Source organism: Rhinopithecus roxellana, chromosome 2, assembly GCF_007565055.1.
Source record: "Rhinopithecus roxellana isolate Shanxi Qingling chromosome 2, ASM756505v1, whole genome shotgun sequence".
NCBI lineage: Eukaryota > Metazoa > Chordata > Mammalia > Primates > Cercopithecidae > Rhinopithecus > Rhinopithecus roxellana.
In genome coordinates this window covers 76288268-76308798 of record NC_044550.1, presented here as the reverse complement: position 1 = coordinate 76308798, position 20531 = coordinate 76288268, and the positions used below count along the sequence as shown (strand labels likewise).

General features: G+C 36.4%; 1 protein-coding gene across 2 annotated transcripts in view; it reads right to left on the bottom strand.

The window, feature by feature from the left end:
- Positions 1 to 1570: 1570 nt before the first annotated feature.
- Positions 1571 to 20531, bottom strand: part of NAA15 (N(alpha)-acetyltransferase 15, NatA auxiliary subunit) — a 91487-nt gene continuing 72526 nt past the window's right edge. Inside the window, exons 16-20 of one of the 2 annotated variants that reach the window (XM_010353481.2) lie at positions 16314 to 16422; positions 13584 to 13682; positions 7208 to 7354; positions 5973 to 6070; positions 1571 to 4322 (exon numbers count right to left, since the gene is read on the bottom strand). In XM_010353481.2, the coding sequence (XP_010351783.1) occupies positions 4122 to 4322; positions 5973 to 6070; positions 7208 to 7354; positions 13584 to 13682; positions 16314 to 16422 (654 nt within the window). In that variant the 3' untranslated portion in view covers positions 1571 to 4121. The remainder of the gene's footprint in view (positions 4323 to 5972; positions 6071 to 7207; positions 7355 to 13583; positions 13683 to 16313; positions 16423 to 20531) is intronic. The other variant, XM_010353482.2, reaches the window with a different exon arrangement.

Here is a 20531-nt window from a genome sequence, read left to right as displayed (position 1 = left end):
TAAAAGTTCTAATTTATATAGTACCAGTTTTTTTCTTTCTTCTGGTTACAATCCCAAGACAGCATTGTTTCAAAGGCAACTGGATAAACTGAGGCGCTAGAAACTTTTAGATCTTCTTTCCTATAATATGCTGCTCCCTCTCCCTACTTTTAATATATCTTCATAAAAGGGGGTGTGTCCTAAGCTGGGCATGGTAGCTTGTTCCTATAATCGCAGCTGTTCAGGAGGCTGAGGTGGGAGGATTGCTTGAAGCCAGGAGTTTGCAATCAATAAGCCTGGCCAACATAGTGAGATCCCCTCTCTATAACAAAACATCAACAAAAGAGGGGGTGTGTCCTGATGGAGGCAGCTGGTTTGAATATACTATATAACCAAGATAGCACATAAAAGATACTCTTCTGATTTATTAAAACAGCATTATTGGCTGGGTGCTGTGGCTCACACCTGTAATCCCAGCATCTTGGGAAGCTGAGGTGGGCAGATCACCTGAGGTCGGGAGTTCGAGATCAGCCTGACCAACAGGGAGAAACTTTGTCTCTACTAAAAATACAAAATTAGCCGGGCGTGGTGACGCATGGCTGTAGCCCCAGCTACTCTGGAGGCTGAGGCAGGAGAATCACTTGAACCTGGGATGCAGAGGTTGCGGTGAGCCGAGATCGCGCCATTGCACTCCAGCCTGGGCAGCAGGAGCGAAACTCCGTCTCAAAAACAAAACAAAACAAAAATACCAGCATTATTTTCTCCAGAACCTCCTGCACATTACCAGTATTTTAATTTCAACATCCATCTCAGATTGCATACTGAAAGGTAAAAGTGCAATTCAGTAATCTTTTCCAAAAATGTTTTATTGCTACAGGTTGAAATTTTTCAACCATCAAAATTAGAACAAAATTTAAGTTTCTGCTCACTATAGTTTAACACAGTCATTGCATGGGACTTTGTTTTTAATGTAGGTTGGTAGTATAGTTCAGCAAAGTTTAGATGATAGCAGAATGGTATCATGAAACTTTGTCTATAAAGAAGTGGGGCATGGGCTGTAATAGAAAGACTGCCTTCTATCTGAAAGATCAGTCTTTCTTTGAATTCTCAAAGATTCATTTCAAAATTTAAGGCTTTAATTATCTGACACCAGTATATACCTCTCTTGCAACAAAGTCCAATATTTGATGTTACAGCTTTTCGCAAATACTATACATGGTAACTGAAATATTCTTAGAAATTGTACAAAAGACTTCCCTGAACTTATCACAACCTACCTGAATCTGGACCACACTTTTTTTTATCTCTTCATAAAGTCACAGCTTTCATTTCACAGCTCTAATACAATACAACATGGGAGTACAAACAACACTGTGGAAAACAAGGGCCTGATAGAGCCCACAGCAAAGCTATTCACTAATATTGGCATTACCTTTAGCCATGCTATTAGAGATCACACTTTATTTTTGTGCATAATAAATAAGATACAGAAAAATGTTGAAAATATATGACTCAACTATCTAATTAAAGCTGAGTAAACTAACCTAGTCAGATTTTAGTTTTTCAACGAGAAATGACAAGAGTAGCTGAATATAAAGAAAAACAAAAAGAACTTTACTTTCCTATGTTAATACAGGTCAAGAGACCCTTTCTTCTCAAAAGGGTTGGTAACACCAGTTCTTAGCAATAAACATAAGGCACTTGTTTAGATTACAACATCACTCCATTTTTTCCACTTGTTTTTCTAACCCTGTTTTTCCCCCACAGTATCATTTGAAATTAATAGGATGAATGAGGCAAATATGAGACGATCCAGTTGATACTACTCAGAGCAAGGTAGTACAGTACAGTGTTTCAGGGGTGATGTCTGGACATAAAATGAACCCAGTCAAGGTCCTCTGACACCAATGTATCCACTATCAAGTAAACCTGAAAGAAAATAAAAGATTTATTCAATAGTTCCAGTAAAATTGGGTTGGAATACAATATACATGTTAGGAATTTAGTTCCTTGCGGGTGGCATCTGCATCTTAAGAGTTCTGAGTACTTATGAATATTCATTCTGAGACAATCTACATCATTTGAACATTGTCAAGACAAATAGATGAATTTCATTTCAATATACAGTAGAGTTTAAACAAAATTCACACATACACCCCCTATTATATGGCTGGTACCTCCTCCAAACACCTCATTAGTGGCAGAGGTAGGACTAGTGTTCTTTCCCAACAATAAAAACTTCAGTTACCACTCATAGGAGTTGAAAAAAAGTTTTTTTTTTTTTGCCATCTGTTAAGATGTTCCTGAGACAGGGCCAGTTAATAAAACATAACGAAGCACTGGAGTTCAGTTTGTACTTCTCTTTACATCACTACTGAACTGTTAGACTGGGATGTGGAATGCAGGTCATGTACTATGAAAGGTTGATTGTAGCACAACTGTTCAGTCAGTAAAAGGTCTTCGGCAAATTCCCTTTAGAGTATACTTTCTATAAACTACATGTTCCACAAAAAGGTCAATTATATATACAGTTGATTCATTTTACTTAATCTTATTTGCTCAGATCTTGCAAATGCAATGAGAATATTAAGCCTGAGGCTAGTTCTCAGTGTATAGGTTTAACAAATTAAGGCTCATTTTCCCAATCGAAATAGTTTTTAGTTTTCCTTTTAAATTATGAGTTACATTCATAGTACCTGCCACCATCCTTGCCCTCAATGAAATCTTAATGCAGGAGCAGCATTCTACTTCATTATGGAATTTCCCTGACACCAGCACTTAACCCCTTCTAAAAAGTTCCCATCTGCACTAGCCTTACAGCATTATTACATTGCCTCTGGCTTGCACCTCTGTTTCCACCTGTCTATTTCACAGAAGCCCAACACAGATTAGTTGAAATATTCACACAACTGTTTTTCAAAACAATTTATTGCATCATATTTGGTACCTTATGTTTGACAACAAAAAGGAAATTACATCTGTAACTGCAAGAAAAAGAAGCTGGTCTGTTATTTGGAAAAAAAAAAAAAAAATCTTGGGCCCTTTAAAAATTACAAAGTCTTGGGCTTGCCTGAAACGACTGAGCAAGAAATATATTCTTAGAAATGTAGGGCTTCAAGTATTACAAACCTGTGACACTGTGGAAAAATTCCAGAGGTATCTAAACTGCAGCACTTTTTTTTCTGCATATCGTGAACAAGGCCTGCTGAGGTTTTTAACTATTAGTCTTTTGATCAGTCATAGAATGGTAGTCAGGAGTTCTGCTGTTTAACTTCAAGCCATGGTAGATTTTCCTTTTTTCACTCTTGGGTGAAAAATTCATGCTTGCTAATTAGTTGGTGCCACATCACAGTGCATTTGGTTCTTGCATTACAGTTTTAACAAGTTTGGCCAAACAATGCTGAAAGGTTTGCATTGTTGTTTTAGTTCTTCAAGTTTTAGTTAAAATTGAGACTGTTACAACTGGTTCCTTCAGTTAAAAACTGTGGTACAAGAACACCAAACTGATCATGTACAGTGAATTTTGGAAACACAAGCGTATTGAACACCTTATAGGTTTCTTATAATTTTGCTTGGTATCTATATGTCCCAGTTTCTACAACATCAAGCATCTGTTGTAGGTTTCTCTGTAAATAGTGATTCACATTGCATACTTCCTATGGTCAGAATCAACCCCGTAACAAAATCAGTCAGATGCTAAAGCCCCAACAACTCTTTGTGCTCAGTGAAAGAATCCAGTGCTAAAACAGCATTTATGCTGTCTGAGATATAGTAAAATCTCACAAGACAAATTTAAAGTAATATTTCTGCCACACACCTGCTTTGTTAGCTGTAACAGCCTCCAGATTTTATATAAATTAGTTTAAAAACATGGGTGGGTGGGTAGGAATAGGATAAGGTATCTTTTTTAACCACTCAATTTTAGCAGCTTTAATTTTTTAAGAAACTGAACCTCTATCCTGTAATGTTAGATATTTTATATATACTTTTTCAGCAGGATAAAAAACGTAAAACACTATTTGAAGGCAAGAACATTTACTCCTCTCATTCTGTGTAAGTTAGAGCAATGCAGCAGGTGCGTGACAAAAATATTATATACTAGATATGGTCCAAAGTCATTCCATTTGCTTGTTTAGTGATGTTCAAATTTCATTGGCCAGTTCTTCAGCTTCTGCAGAACTATCTCCATTAACTGTGATCTTCATATCCTCTTCATATCCAGGAGGCATGAAAGCCAAAGCATAAGGAAAAAGCTTATGACAATTTGCTCTATAAACTTCAGCAGCTTCTTTACAGTCTCCTAGGCTACCATCACACAAGGCTTCCAATACCTCCATACATGTCTAAGGAAAGAAAACAAGTCATGTTATAACTGGTCAAAAAAAGGTTCTTACTGTGAATTTATTAGACATTTCAACAGCAAGAGATTTCTAAAATAAGAAATAAATACACATATTTAGCTATTTACTCCTGGATATACATTCTATTAGAATGTTCTTCAAGGGCTAATTTAACCATTTCTCCAGAATTGCAGGATTTATACAAAAGGCTAAGCAGGGATGACTGTAGAAACAGGAATGGGACTATGGTGAGGCAGGCAAGGTATACAGGGTGCTATATTTAAAAAGTCACTCACTCTCAGCATGTGAATGACCTTAGGCAGCAATGTTACCTCAGCCTAGCCTGGCCCTGGGTATAAACATCTAGATTTACAATGCCAGTATCAATTACTGCACATATGCCTTTTAATATTTTTGAAAGCTTAGAACCAGCTAGCAAACTCAAACACTGTATTCAACCTTGTGTTCAAATTAAAGAGCATCTTAAGGCACATCCAATAACTAAGCAGAAGAGTGTCTCAAACATGAAATGATTATTTGCAAGAAAAATTCATGAAAACGAGTAATTCTTTCAACCAAACCCCTAAGTAAGTCTGCTTCTTATCTTTTTTGTTGATTCATGTTGACTTGCATTTCTCCTATTTGCTTTCTTAGTATTTTCACTTAGAAAATGCTACTTAGTTTCCAGATACAAAAATCCCTACAAACTTTGCCAGGTTACAAAACAACTTAAATCCAGGTTACAAAGGACCTAGGTTAGAATTTTAAATCCAGGTTCTAATCTAAATGGTACAACTAACAAGTCTAATTTTTCTTTCTTAAAGATACTGCCTTCAATTTGCTATTATATGAATATATTTATTAATAACTGTCTTTCAGCATATACATGTTTATCTGGCAAATTATAACATGAGGTAGCTATCCATTTGTTTCTAGTTTAAACTACAGTATTTTACAATATACCCATATTAACTTTTATTTAATTTAATCTCATATTGTATTACAAGTTACAAAATAAGTATTTTTATTTAGCCCCTAGTAAATACATCTATCTTTATTTTGAGAAAGGGTCTTGCCCTGTTGTCCATACTGGAGTACAGTGACACAATCACAGCTCACTGCAGCTCCAACCTTTCAGGTTCAAGTGATCCTCAAATCTCAGTCCCCCAAGTAGCTGGCAATACAGTGCCACCACATCTGACTGATTTTTTTTTTTAAGAGATGGGGGTCTCACTATGTTGCCCTGGCTTGTCTTGAACTCATGAGCTCAAGTGATCTGCCCACTTCGGCCTACCAAAGTGCTGGGATTACAGGCCATGAACAACAACGCCTAGCCGAAATACATCTTAAACATGTTAGAATCTTCACTGAGACCACTGCTTGCTCAGAAATGCAGATATGAGGTGAAATCCAAAAATGACTATGGAATATATATATGATTTTATTAAAACATATTTCTTAAAAAGTTATTCCAAGCTACAGATGTGAAACTAGTTACTGAATACCAAGTAGCCTAAATAAATTTTAAGTTAAGTTGTTTCTGACCCAGATTCATAATGATTTAAAGAACAGTGTGTATAAATAACCAATTATTTCCATTGGTGAAAAAAGTAGTTCAGTATTCTTACAGAGAGATTATGAAAAACTGTTTACCTGGAGGTTTCTGTTAGTGAGAGATTCATCAAGTGTTGTTGCCAACTCTATAGCTCGCTTCTGACTAGAAGGATCTAAATAATATACCATTTTGGCAGCTAAATGAGAGGGAAATGGGAAATTTATTTCAAGGTAAAACCAACATCTTATCCTCTACTTATTTAAATATAAAAGGCAAACAAGATACATGTGCACCAAGGGTGTGCCACTTTATTAGAAGAATGGGAACAACTACTTGAGACACTGTTATTCAAAAAATAATAATTCTAAGGGGATTAGCTTAACCATCCAAAGTAAGAGAATGATAGAGTTTTACCACATATATCTACCCAATAAAATAGAATGTATATGCAAAACATGCACAGTAAAGGAGACTATGAAGAAACACAAGCATTCTAATAATACTTGTATTTTTGTGGTGGGACCATGACAGTCTTCTTTCTGAAATAAGCAGAATAATTTGGAGGTTGGGGGACTATCCTGTCTTGACAGTGTGAGCCAAAATGCTGAATTCAGGATTCCACAAAGACATACAAAGCTGCTGGGCTTAAGCTAGGTATTTGAAAAGTACTACCTATGTGGTCCCATAAAGGTCAGATTTTGGCTCACTGGCACAGACCTTTGCCTTAGGTTTCTCACAAACTGTGAAGATAATTTCAGGTGTTCAGCATTGTCAAGTCTGATACCTACATAAGAATGAGAAATGGAAGAGGATGGTCCTATCTGAGTGAATTTTAAGACCCCAAAGATGAAAGAAGAAATTAAAGAAAGCTCTACCTTCATTTTATGATATACATTCAAGTTCAGTTACACCTGCTTCTTTGTAATGCCAATGCTGAACCAGAAGAGGCTACTGACCTTGATTTGTAGTCATTATTTTGCCATAAGAAATTTAAAAATGTATAGAAAGCGTGTGTGTGTGTGTGTGTGTGTGTGTGTGTTTGTTTTTGTTTTGCTTTGAAGCAGGGTCTCATTATGTTGCCCAGACTGGTCTCAAACTCCTGGGCTCAAGTGATCCTTCTGCTTCAGCCTCCTGAGTAGCTGGGACTACCTGTATGTGCCACTGTGACCAGCTTAGGAAGCTTACTTAAGCTGCTTGTTTTCATAGGATCAAAATGTAACATATACACATTGCCACCTCCATTCTAAAAATGTGTACCTTATATTATTGTTGATTCATTAAAATTACTGAAGTTGTTTTAGAAGGCTAAGAAAGGATAAAATAAAGTGATTACCTGATAATCTGTGTGGCAATGAATCAGAATTCCTTTTCAGAAAAGTTTCATTAAAATTCTTTGGATTCGTTGCTCCAAAAAGACGATTCATTTCTTGTTTTAATACTGTTCTAACTGTATCAGGTAAATCTTTACTTTCACACACTGCTGAATAAATTACAAATAAAATCTTAGCAGTTGAATACTCTGATAAAGTTTACAAAAGTTTGTTTTTGTTTATGTCTGAGACAGGGTCTTGCTCTATCACCCAGGCTGGAGTACAGTGGCACAACCATGGCTCACTGTAGCCTCAACCTTCCAGGCTCATGCAATCCTCCCACTTCAGCCCCCAAGTAGCTTGTACTTCAGGTGTGCACCACCACACCCGGCCTGTAGGAGTTAAATTAATGATGAGGCCAATGAAACACGGCAATTATATACAAAAACAATCTGCTGATAATTTAACATTTGCAAAAAGAGCTTACCTATATAAATGGACTGATTGATCGATTACTGCCACCCAAGATGGAGTGCAGTGGCACAATCATGCCTCACTGCAGCCTGAACCTCCCAGGCTTCAGTGATCTGCCCACCTCAGCCTCCTGAGAAGCTGGAACCACAGGTGCAAGCTACCATGTCCAGATAACTTTTCTATTTTTTTTGTAGAGATGGGGTTTCGCCATGTTGCCCAGGCTGGTCTCAAACTCCTGGGCTCAAGAGATCTGTTTGCCTTGGCCTCCCCAAGTGTTGGGATTGTTAGGCATGAACCATCATGCCCAGCAATATACATTTAAAAGAATATATGTCAGCAGAACAATCTAGTGTTCTAAAGGCATTCAAAGAATTTTATTAACACAAGATTCATTTCCAAAAAGGAACTATAAGCAAAGTAGATGAAAAAACATGTAGTTTCACAGCCTTCTAAACCCCTAGAGCTGCCCCCCTCAACCTTAAGGTCTGCAAAGCAGCAACCTACCTGGGTAAATAGTATCACAGCAACTATGTAATGCTGAAGACAACAAATTTTCCTCACCCTTTCTATCTTCCTCTATACCCAAGTAAGGCACATGTGTTTCAATTAAAAACAAAACAAAATATGGTTGATGTTACTGACCTTTATTTCAGAAACTATGTAAACTGAGCTATCACTATATAGTAAACTCCCAACGACCACCAAAGCATTTTCCTGTTAATAAATAGGCTGGGCACGGTGGCTCACGCCTGTAATCCCAACACTTTGGGAGGCCAAGGCGGGTGGATCACTTGAGATGAGGAGTTCGACACCAGCCTGGCCAACATGGCGAAACCCCGTCTCTGCTAAAAATAAAAAAATTAGCCTGGCATGGTGGTGTGCGCCTGTGGTCCCAGCTACTCAGGAGGCTGAGACAGGAGAACAGCTTGAACCTGGGAAGCGGAGGTTGCAGTGAGCCAAGCTCATGCCACTGCATTCCAGCCTGGGTGACAGAGTGAGACTCTGTCTCTAAATAAATAAATAGGCCGGGCGCGGTGGCTCAAGCCTGTAATCCCAGCACTTTGGGAGGCCGAGACGGGCGGATCATGAGGTCAGGAGATCGAGACCATCCTGGCTAATACGGTGAAACCCCGTCTCTACTAAAAAATACAAAAAACTAGCCGGGCGACGAGGCGGGCGCCTGTAGTCCCAGCTACTCGGGAGGCTGAGACAGGAGAATGGCGTGAACCCAGGAGGCGGAGCTTGCAGTGAGCTGAGAGCCGGCCACTGCACTCCAGCCTGGGCGGCAGAGCAAGACTCCGTCTCAAAAAAAAATAAATAAATAAATAAAATAAATAAATAAATAAATGCACTGTTGTCATCATATTCCCAGGCCTTGGGATTTAGAGAAAGCAGACCCTAATTCCTCTGGATTGAATCCAAGTTATGCTTTGTTTCATTATCATTTTGGTATAGAGAGTCTGGAGCTTTGAAGTTAGTAGACTTCGGTATGGATCCAGGCTTGGATAAGTCATAACCTCTCTGAACCTATTTCTTGATCTATAAAACTGGAGTGATATCTAATCTAAAAGGTTTACAGTAAGGAAAAGCTACTGTGTGAAAGTGCTAATTATGTAATAGGGGTGTAGTCAATAAATCATAGTTACTATTTTTATCACAGTGTGAAAACATTAAGTAGATTTTCCTTATGGCTGGGAACTATGGTGATGGCTTTCAAATTTTCACTTTAATCAGGTATTTGTACTGAGACAAATACATATTCTATATCCATACCTTATGTGAAGCAAAAGTTTCACGGAACACTTACTGTGCGCAACATATGCTGATTTTTTCTACACTATTCTATTTCGATTTTGGGTTTCTCAGTGCTGGTAATGACCCACTATCCTGCCAATGGATCATTAATCTAAGTTTAAAAAATATAATGAACTCAGTAGGAAACATCTTCTAAGTGAAATATTCTATACATAATTATTAGTTGAATAATTCACTGACATGCTCTTTGTTGGTTAAATAGCATTTCTTCTATTATTCTATAAAACTGGGTGGTTCAAGTAAATGAGCTATAGTGAAATACTTTAGCTTAACTTATGGCTGTACTTTCAACTTGGTTTTGACAATTTCTCAACACTTGTTTTTCAGTGAAGAAGCAGGAATAGAGAGAGAACAGGAAGCAAAGTTATTAAAATAGGTTACAGCCAACTGCAATGAACATTAATTATCTCAAAAAGTATGTATCTTCTGTACAATAAAAATTATTTACATGGGCCTTGTTGGTTTGCCTGAAAAGCTTTCAGGATACTTTACATGTAGAAAGTATCTGCATAGTTTGTATCATAGTTGATGAAGAGAGGGATAGGCAAGGGATTTTTATGGTTTTCATTATCTTTTTTAACTTGTTTTAATCAGATTAAACAATCTCCCAGAAAAATTAAAACTGCGAAAAAAAAAAAAAACTCTACAAAATTAGAAGCAAATAACTTCACTAATAGCTGATTCCAAAAAATTTAAGACCTACTAATTTTCTCCTAAACTTTTCTGGATATTTTCCTGGAAATTACAGTTACAGACAACTAGAATTGTAACTTCCAGGAAAATATCAATTACAAAAAGGATAAAAAAATTCTACTGCAGTAAAACCCAGAATGTCCTATGGAATTCTGTGTAATGAAATTTTACGTGTACCTTTAAGAAAATGTCACAGATTATCAGGTGTCCATTTACTGCTAAAGACTAGTGGACAGGGGAGAAAAACTCTAAAAAGCCTTTGAACGTGATAAAACTGACAAAAAACATCAAGGCCTCAGGAAAGTAGAAAATCCCCTACTAACTCAATTACCTTCCACGAAAGAGTAATAAGTCTTGAGAATCAAGGAAAAGTAATAACTGATGGGCGAGAAGGGGAATAAAACTTTTTCTAAGGCGCTTTTGATTTGGGTCTTTTGACATCTTAAACTGGAATGTTTGGTTCATGCTATTAGCTTATTAACAGAACGAATAGATTAAGCAAGCACCAATGGTTAAAACACACAATGAAAAGGTGGCTGATTCTTAGCAAAAGGGACTGTGCAGGGTTCTCAGGCTAGCTGGCATTGTCAATAATTTGGGTAGAAAATGTTCTTATTTTGTGTGAGGTAATAACTGTTCACTACTAGGTTATAGCACAACCTAGTAAGTGATTACAACTCAAAATGGCAAAATAAATGAGAAAACAAAGCTTAAAAAAATAAAAAATTTAATTAATAATTTAATAAGTATTAAACAAGGTTTAAATAATAAACAATAAATCTGATTATTAAAGAAGGTTGGAGGAGAGATACATAAGTATAAAAAAAATCTCTGCAGATAAAAGAAAAATGAGTTTAAAACCTAAGTTTCACTGTAGATCAAGGCAGTCAAATAGTGCTAATTTTAAAAGCACTTAGGAGATATAAACATTTAAGAAAATAATAAGACAAATAGAATATATAAGCGCCTGTCTTTTACTTAGCACTGACCAGAAATATAATTTAATTGTTTTAAGTCCTAAAACTTTAAAATTTAAAATCAAAAAAAAATTTCAAAGGGTATTAAATCATTCTCATACTAAGAAAAAGACAGTGCTCCTATACGGTAAATAATTGCATGTGGCGTTTAGTAGTAATATTGTTTTAAAACAACATATTCTAGAGATTTGAAGGGTGCCAGTAATCATGCTAAAATCCATATTCATTCAGCAAAGTTTCCACAACTGATGAAATAGGTGTGGAGGCACTGTTTTCCTCCATACTCTCCAGAAAGCTGTCTGTGAGGGTTTCTTTGTAAAGAAGCAGTTACAGCAGTGTATCTTAACATGACAAATGTATTCCTGAAAAATTACTTCTAAATTAAATTTTTTTTAAAGTACCAAATATTTTAGTTAAAGAAACCCTTGGGGTATAAAACAAAGATGCTACTATTTGGATATCTGTATTTTCATGTATGCCTTTATTTTTGATAAAGGCAATGAAGCGGTCTACCCAACTTCTTAAAGGCCTTTGAGAGACAGATCTTTACCACTGCAAATAATCACAACCTAATTTCATTGCCTAAAGTCAGTCAAAATTAGATCACTTTGTAAAGTGATGACGATTTCAGCTGAACACATAGAGCAATGGGAATAGCCAGTATAGATACTCAGTAGTTCTAACTATTAATCATTCTACGCATGTGTATTTTAATTTTCAGAAACCAACTGTTGAAAGAAAACACTCATGTTAATCGATCTACATACTGATTATAAGCAAATACATTTAAATATGTCACTTTAAATTTGTATTTCCAAAGAAAGTATCTAACTCAAAAGGATTTAGGTTTATTTTACTACCTTTCAGGAAAATATGTATAAAGTATATAACAGTGTGTATGTTATTTTTGAAAATGCTTCATTTTGAAAATACTTTACATATACTCCATCTTAACTGAGAATAAATTTAAACTATTATTTATATCCTTAATTTTCTGACCCATGATTGCAAAGTTATTTTTTATACTCCCCTCCCAAAAAAAAACTAAAGAGAAACAAACTACTAAATACACCAATTCTCTTTTACTTTCTATAATATGGTTATATTACTTTCATAATTTTTAAAAATTGAGGAAAAATACTTCTACAATTCAGTTTTTGTAACACAAATTATTTTTTGGACAAGTGTAAGTATAATTTAAGTCTTATCTTTCTTGAAAGTCAAAACGATGTTTTTTTTTTTTTGAGACGGAGTCTCACTCTGTTGCCCAGGCTGGAGTGCAGTAGCGTGATCTCAGCTCACTGCCACCTCTGCCTCGCAGGTTCAAGCGATTCTCCTGCCCCATCCTCCTGAACAGCTGGGACTACAGGCATGTGCCACCATGGCCGGCTAATTTTTGTATTTTTTGGTAGAGATGGGGGTTCGCTATGTTGGTCAGACTGGCCTCGAACTCCTGACCTCAAGTGATCCACCCACCTCAGCCTCCCAAAATGCTGAGATTACAGGTGTGAGCCACTGCACCAGCCAAAATGATGTTCTCAATTGGGATAATTTAGCATTTTTTTGGTGACTGGGATGCCTGATTTAATTTCCTCAGTTTTAAATGTATGGAGTTGGCAATGAGATAGTTAATATTATTTCCAAATTCCATAGATTATTCTGTTAAAGGTTCTATTTCTCCCCCACCAGTCACTTAAAAATCCAAACAATAACAATATGACCTGACTACAGGAGTACTTTATTATAAATTTACAGTTTTTACAGTAGAAAGAACAATATGAAGATGTGGGCTGTAGTCACTGTTATGTTACTAAGTTTCTATCTATGATACCTAAAATAAGTCATCTTTTAAGGTCTCAGATTTTTCCCACTATAACATGAGAGACAATTACTGTAACATTCTACCATTCAAGGTCTAAAATTCTGTAGTTCTACTTTACAGTAAAACTAATATAAAACTAATTGATCTGATTGCCAAAATATTTGAAGACAGATAATTGTTTTAAAGTAACAAAAAATGTTATGACTTGAATTGTGCTAAGAAAATATAATTCATGCAAATTCAGATCTACAATACAGATAAATAAGGAGAAAACAGTCAATTTCAAAGAGATTCTTCAATTTTAAAACAATTTACTAAGAAGTTTTACATAACGAAATATGGTTCAAAATTTCAACTTACATGTAACTTTTTAGAAACAGAAACAAAGATGATTCTCAAATATCTGGACTGAATAATTCTATGTCAAAATCAGGTAATACTTGTATCCTTAAAATAAAAACCTTCATCATAAAGAAAATAGCCCTGCTTTTCCCTTAGCTAATTTAATATGCGACAGCTTTAAAATCATTTGGTTTATGATAAACTTGTACAGACCACTTATACCGTCACTATCAACCACTGTATCAAATACTTAAGTAATGGAAAACAAAAACATACCAGTACTAAAGAGACGAATCATACACTCATGAAGCCAGGGATGACTAGAATCAATAGCAAATGCCCTCTTTACTGATTGTAGCATCAAAAGAAACTTTTCTATAAAAAGAGAAAGTAAGATATATTTTGATCATTGGTTAAGAGGCCTCCTTTGGAGGGCCAAGATTTCCCAAATAGAAAAAGTAAATTTAGAGTCAATCACATCAGAACCACAAACATATGATTGAGGCAAACGATTTTCCTCAAATTTAGCAACATTAGTTAATATTTTTTACATAACATTCTTTAAGAAAAAGGGTTTTTTGTGAAATGTAGAAAATTTAGGTGGCATTTAGCAATATTTAATGACATATAAGCAAAGAAAAATTTGAAGTGCCTTCATTTCCTAACCTCCTTAATTTCAAAATAAAGCAACCTTTCCCACTACTTAGAAAATTCCATTGTGTATATTTGAAGGTGTTCTTTTATTTTGTGACAAGTGAAACAGCTTCCCTTCTGTTTGACTGTTCCTCTCCTGTCAATCTGTGACTCCTCCTTTCTCCTCTAAAAGTAGAATAGTTACCAAGGTTGTATTTTCAGTCATTCTCTGATCTTTCCCTATGCTATCCCCACTCCCATTCCTTGTATTTCCCAAGATTCAGTAGTATCTCCACCTGTTAAATGGAAATTTGCACTTGAATACTCAGTCCACTTCCAAGTTTTATCTATAACCACCTCTTTGATAAAACTTTCCTAATTTGGTACCATTTTCCCAATATCAAAGTTCAAAACCCCAGTCTCTTCTCCTAATGAACTTTCCCTTGTCCCCAGTACTAAAAAAGCCAAAAATACTGTCATGCCTTTGTCATTACCAATTCACACAACTGCAGTGGGTTCCAAATGCTGGGGTCCTTTAGAAGTTAGGACACAGCCAAGAAGCCAACTGAATGGGGCTTTAGATTGCCCTTCCCTACTTTAAGTAGAGCAGCTTTTGATTTTTATACTTTGGAGTTCCATTTAAGAATTTTTTTTAAAGGGGGAGTTGTATTAACTGTTAAAAGTTTGAAAATTATTGGACTATTTATTAAACTTATTTTCCACATTATAACATAGTAATTGTGGGAAGTAAAAAATACAGTAAATATTTTAATCACTCGAAATTCTATCAAGAGACAATTTGTTATCTTTTGATCCATTTCTTTCCAGCCACTTCTATATTAAGCACCTATGTAAATATATTAATAAAATTTCAATTTATAGGCAGTTCTGTATCCTATTTTGGAATAATATAGCAACTTTTCCCCAACATCATTTACTTTTGATAAACATGACCTTTTATTTTTTTTTTTTGAGACAGAGTCTTGCTCAGTTGTCCAGGCTGAAGCGCAGTGGCCTGATCTCAGCTCACTGCAAGCTCCACCTCCCGGGTTTACGCCATTCTCCTGCCTCAGCCTCCCAAGTAGCTGGGACTACAGGTGCCCAACACCTCGTCCGGCTAGTTTTTTGTATTTTTTAGTAGAGACGGGGTTTCACCGTGTTAGCCAGGATGGTCTCGATCTCCTGACCTTGTGATCCACCTGTCTCGGCCTCCCAAAGCACTGGGATTACAGGCTTGAGCCACCGCACCCGGCCAACATGACCTTTTTTTTTTTTTTTTTTTTTTTTTTTTTTTTTTTTTTTTTTTTTTTGAGATGGAGTTTTGTTCTTGTTGCCAAGGCTGGAGTACAATGGCATGATCTAGGCTCAACACAACCTCTGCCTCCCAGGTTCAAGCAATTCTCCTGCCTCAGCCTCCCGAGTAGCTGGGATTATAGGCATGCGCCACCACACCCGTCTATTTTTTGTATTTTTAGTAGAGACAAGGTTTCTCCATGTTGGTCAGGCTGGTGTCAAACTCCTGACCTCAGGTGATCCGCCTGCCTCAGTCTCCCAAAGTGCTGGGATTACAGGCATGAGCCACTGCGCCCAGCCAAACATGACTTTTTAAATGGATACTCATATAAAGATGTACCATGTTATTCAATTTCCTTTAGTAGGTAAATTGCTTAGCGCAACAACCTTCTCTTTGATCTTATTAAACAGTTTCCCTTTCCTTTAATATGCATCACCTTTGTGATGAACTCTTTTCAATTAACCACTTGGATAATATTAACTCAGTACTCTAAAATCTTATTATCTACTATATATATATTCTAAGCATTCTAAACCTGGAAACCAAGACCCTTCATTATCTTTTACCTGCTCCAGGCAATTCAGACAACCTCAACATTATTTACATACTCCTGTGTTTTCTTAACAGATACTCCTGCCTTCTATGTATCTTTTCCTTTAGAAATATAATCCATCCCTCAAGATCCAGACCCAACATTTTATCTTCTATTTGTAACAATAGCTAATAATAGCTAACATTTATTTAATGCTTACTATACACCAGGTACTAGGTCTAAGCTCTGTGTATTAACTAATTTTATCCACACGATTATCAGTTCTTTGAACCATATACATGGTAATTACATCTGACCTGAATCCTAGTTATGTATGTACATCTATCATTGATTCTAATATCCTGAAAGAAGTGATCGTATCACTACATCTCCCTACACATTCTGTTTATAGCAGGCATTTCTCTGAGAAAGCTGTGTTGGCATTTGCTAAATAATCGTACAGTGGTAAGGCTATCACAGTTGGGTGACTATACCTAAGAAATACAGTGATCAGTTTTATCAGGGCCACTGTACCCTAATTGCCTACCTTTCCTAAAGTAAATCTCAAAGGCAAAAAGATGAGTCTCTATCTTGTTCTTCACCAAGTTCTTCAACGGTGTTAAAAATTTAATAGCTTCTTCCAATGGAGTTTCAACCTAACAAAAATAAAAGATATTATACAAATGAAAGTAAGGTTCTTGGGGAATGTGATTTTATTCTACTAAAAATTCTTATTTTTTAAAAATAAAACCACTTACCAGTCACCCAGAAAAATACTGTCATATTTTAACCTCCCATAACCTAAACAAAGGGGATTTTGAATTCTAGAATTCTTAACTGATTTTTAACCCCAGATACTATATTATTGCTGGATAGAAACTATCCAAAAAGAAGGAAGTAGATAAAACAGAACCAGAGAAAGAAAGACAGAAAGAGAAACAGGTCAGATAGCCAAGGGGGAAAAAAGAAGAGATGTGAACTAGGATAGGAGAAGTACAAAGGAAACTATAGAGACCATGACAGAATGAGTGAATGTTCTTTATAATTCAAACAAAGTGAAGTATAATCAAGCTATTCAAAATCATACACTATCCATTCTGTCTTGCTTTGTTCTATAAATTCTACAGGAATTCATATTTATTCAAATGACATTAATATTGAGGTGGCATTTTAAAATATTAATATTTATAGAACTGTGTTCCTACCAATTTTTTATTGATTACATAAATGTCATAGTAATTATATACTTGTAATCATTACAAGGCAGGTATAATGCAATTGTGCTACTATTCTACTCCTGGACTGAATATTGAGACAAGATTATTCCCTGTCTTATCCCAGGTAGGGCTGGAGACCACCACCATATTTATCAGAAAGGCACTGAACATCTGGATTCTATATCTGCCTTCTCTCATCACAGAGGCAGTAACAATTTACCCTAATGGAAAATGAATTTGCATATCTGGTCAATGTGCCTCTGTCAGTACAGTAATTGTGGTTTCACCAAAACAGCTTCTGGGCAAGAAAATTGTTTCACTGCATTAAAAACAAAAAAAAGAAAAGCAATGAAGTGAATTCTATGGGATTCACCATGTCCTAGTGTGTAAAGCAGTTGGCCTTACATGACAATAAAATAACCCATTAAAAGCCCAGCTCCAGTGCCAGAATGTTTTCTTTTGAAGGATACATGTTCTAAACCAGAACCAGAAATTAATATATGGCTCTGTCACTCTAATAACTATGGATTCAGGAACCAAGAGATAGAGGAGAAAATAAAGGCCCTCATAGGTATGACTTCCCCACACATTTGCACATATTTTACTTCTTGCTCCCATGACTCCATATTCTACTATATAGGAATTTCTGGTACAAGGGGAGAAATATTTGTATCAGAGAAAGGCAGAGAACTGGAAACCAAACCTGCCACCTAGCTGTATCATGCTCTCATGCCTCTAGGGTACAGATTGAAATGAGGGTCAGTGTATTGACCAGGGTAATTTACTATCACAGAGATATGGCTGCTATTACAAAGGTAAACAAGGACTATAGGGCAGGTGAATCAATACAAGTATTTATATTTAGTTAAATCAAGTACTTGAACTTGGAGAGAGGAAACAGATAAATTAATTCTGTCTCCAACTTTAATAAACAAGAACATATTCCCCCAAAGGAGATCTGGGTTGGGTTTGATATTGCAATATGTAGTCTCAGTCTCTGTTTACCTCTCATAGATAAGACTTTGTCAGGGTAAATCTAAGTGTTTAAATATACGTAGATAACCACAAGAAATCTTACACTCTATATTTACTCATACATCGTGCAGAACAAGGTTTTATATATACATGGAAGCATGTAATCAGAAATGCAAGTCTAAAATCAGTATTTCAGGAAAAAAAAGTCAAAATATCCCTTGAAAATCCTTTAAGCTGAAGAAAGGCAGATATAAAAATATAAATACTTTGTATTACGTGTATGAAAACCATGTTTTCAATACCAAATTAACAATCATCATAGCAAGATGTTCACACCAAGATAAGCACAAAAGAACTGAAATGGACTGTGGCAGTCATGCCTCCCATCTCACAGTCAGTTGGGGTCCAGCGTTCACTGAGAGAAATACTGGATAGAATTAACCATCATTATGCATACTATTCTTTGTCTCCCTTAAAGAAAAAATTACATCCAGTCACGAAGAGTTGAATTCACTTAGGTTAAATGCATGTAGGATAAGACTGCACTGTACTTAATGGGCAATTTAAGACACTTCCAAGGGCAATTTTAATCATATGCAATTTTTAAATTTATAAACTGACTTGAAATCTAGTCCTCATATTAGATATGTTGTAAAGGAGTATATCTCTCTAGCATAGCAGCTCCCAGCACAGCAACAAAAAGTTTAAAATGATTCAACTTTTTAAAGAAAGAATACTGTACTAAGGAACCACAGCCTTTGGAAGGAAAAGTGTATATACAACAGGGAAAAAAAATGCTAGGCTGGGTACGGTGGCTCACACCTGCAATCCCAGCACTTTGGGAAGCTGAGGTGGGCATATCACTTCAAGTCAGGAGTTCGAGACCAGCCTGGCCAACATGGTGAAACTCCGTCTCTACTAAAAAATACAAAACAATTAGTGGGCGTGCTGGCATGTGCCTGTAATCCCAACTACTAGAGAAGCTGAGGCAAGAGAATCACTTGAACCTGGGAGGCGGAGTCTTGCAGTGAGCTGAGATCACGCTACTGCACTCCGGCCTGGGCGACAGAGTGAGATTGCGTCTCAAAAAAAAAAAAAAAAAAAAAAAGCTGAGTGAAGGCAAGGAGGAACATAGGATGACTGCTACAAAAGGGAATTCATAAATACCAACTAATGCCTCATGGTAAGTTGGAGAAACAAGTGATACAGCTTCTGCCAAGACCTGAGATTTATACTCAGTTGACTGAATGCTGACCTTACTAATTCCCATTTTCCTTTTCTCCTTCTTTACTGGAACTACTGCTAATTTAATAATGCTCTGATTTTATTTTATATAGTCATGTGCTACATAACGATGTTTTGGTCAACAATGAACTGTATACATGGTCCCATAAGATTATAATGCCCTATTTTTAGGGCATTTTAGTAACACACCTACTTACCATGTATCACAATTGCCTACAGTATTCAGTACAGTAACATACTATACAGGTTTGTAGCCTAGAAGCAATCAGCTATACCATATAGCCTAAGTGTGTAGTAGACTTTACCATTGAGGTTTGTGTACATACACTCTATGATGTTCACATAACAATAAAATCACCCAAGCTGGGTGTGGTAGCTCAAACCTGTAATCCCAGCACTGTGGGAGGCTGAGGTGGGTGGATCCCTTGAGCCCAAGAGTTTGAGACCAGCCTGGGCAACATGGTAGAATCCCATCTCCATAAAAATAAAAATAAATTAGCCAAGCGTGGTGGTGAGCACCTGTAGTGCCAGCTACTCTGGTGGCTGACGTGAGAGGATCAGTTGAGGCCAGGAGGAAGAGGCTGCAGTGAGCCAAGATCATGCCACTGCACTCCAGCCTAGGTTGACAAAGTGAGACCCTGTCTCAAAAAACACAACAGAAAGCAACAAAATCACCCAAGCATGCATTTCTCAGAATGTATCCCTGTTAAATGACACATGACTGAATATTATCCTGAACTGGTGACACTAAATTTGCCATTTACCACATAGAAGAAAGCTGAAATACAGGATCACCAAAAAAAGGAGGGGTTGAGGGGCGGGGGAGACACTATATACTGTAGAGCCAGACTTGGCAGGCAGCTCTTAAAATAACCTACTAAGCCACTCCTAATTATGATGGCTTGGTATAATTTGACATTGTTACCACATTGAAGATCTTGGTAAGTATAGATGCTTTTAGACAGAGGCATCTTGGAGGAAGTCAGCTGAAGAAGAAAAAGGTCTTATGTACCTAACAGGTAAGAATAATATGTACTGAGGAGCAGTTCATGAAAAAGGGTACCTTTCACTAAGCTTCTTCCAAACAAAGCAGTCAGAAGCACTGTTCGTAGCCATTACTTTGTTCTCAGACTCTACAATCTAATTATATGACTACAAATAATTAGACCACAGGTTGTTGTCTGGCTTGAAGGCAATTATGACACCCTGGACACAAGGAAAACCTAATAGTCTTTAAGGAAATCTAGTACAAGAATTCCGCTCTGTAGGTGTACTCTTTATTAGACAGTAACTAAATAATCAAAAGAGATCCTCTCCTTAAGAAATAC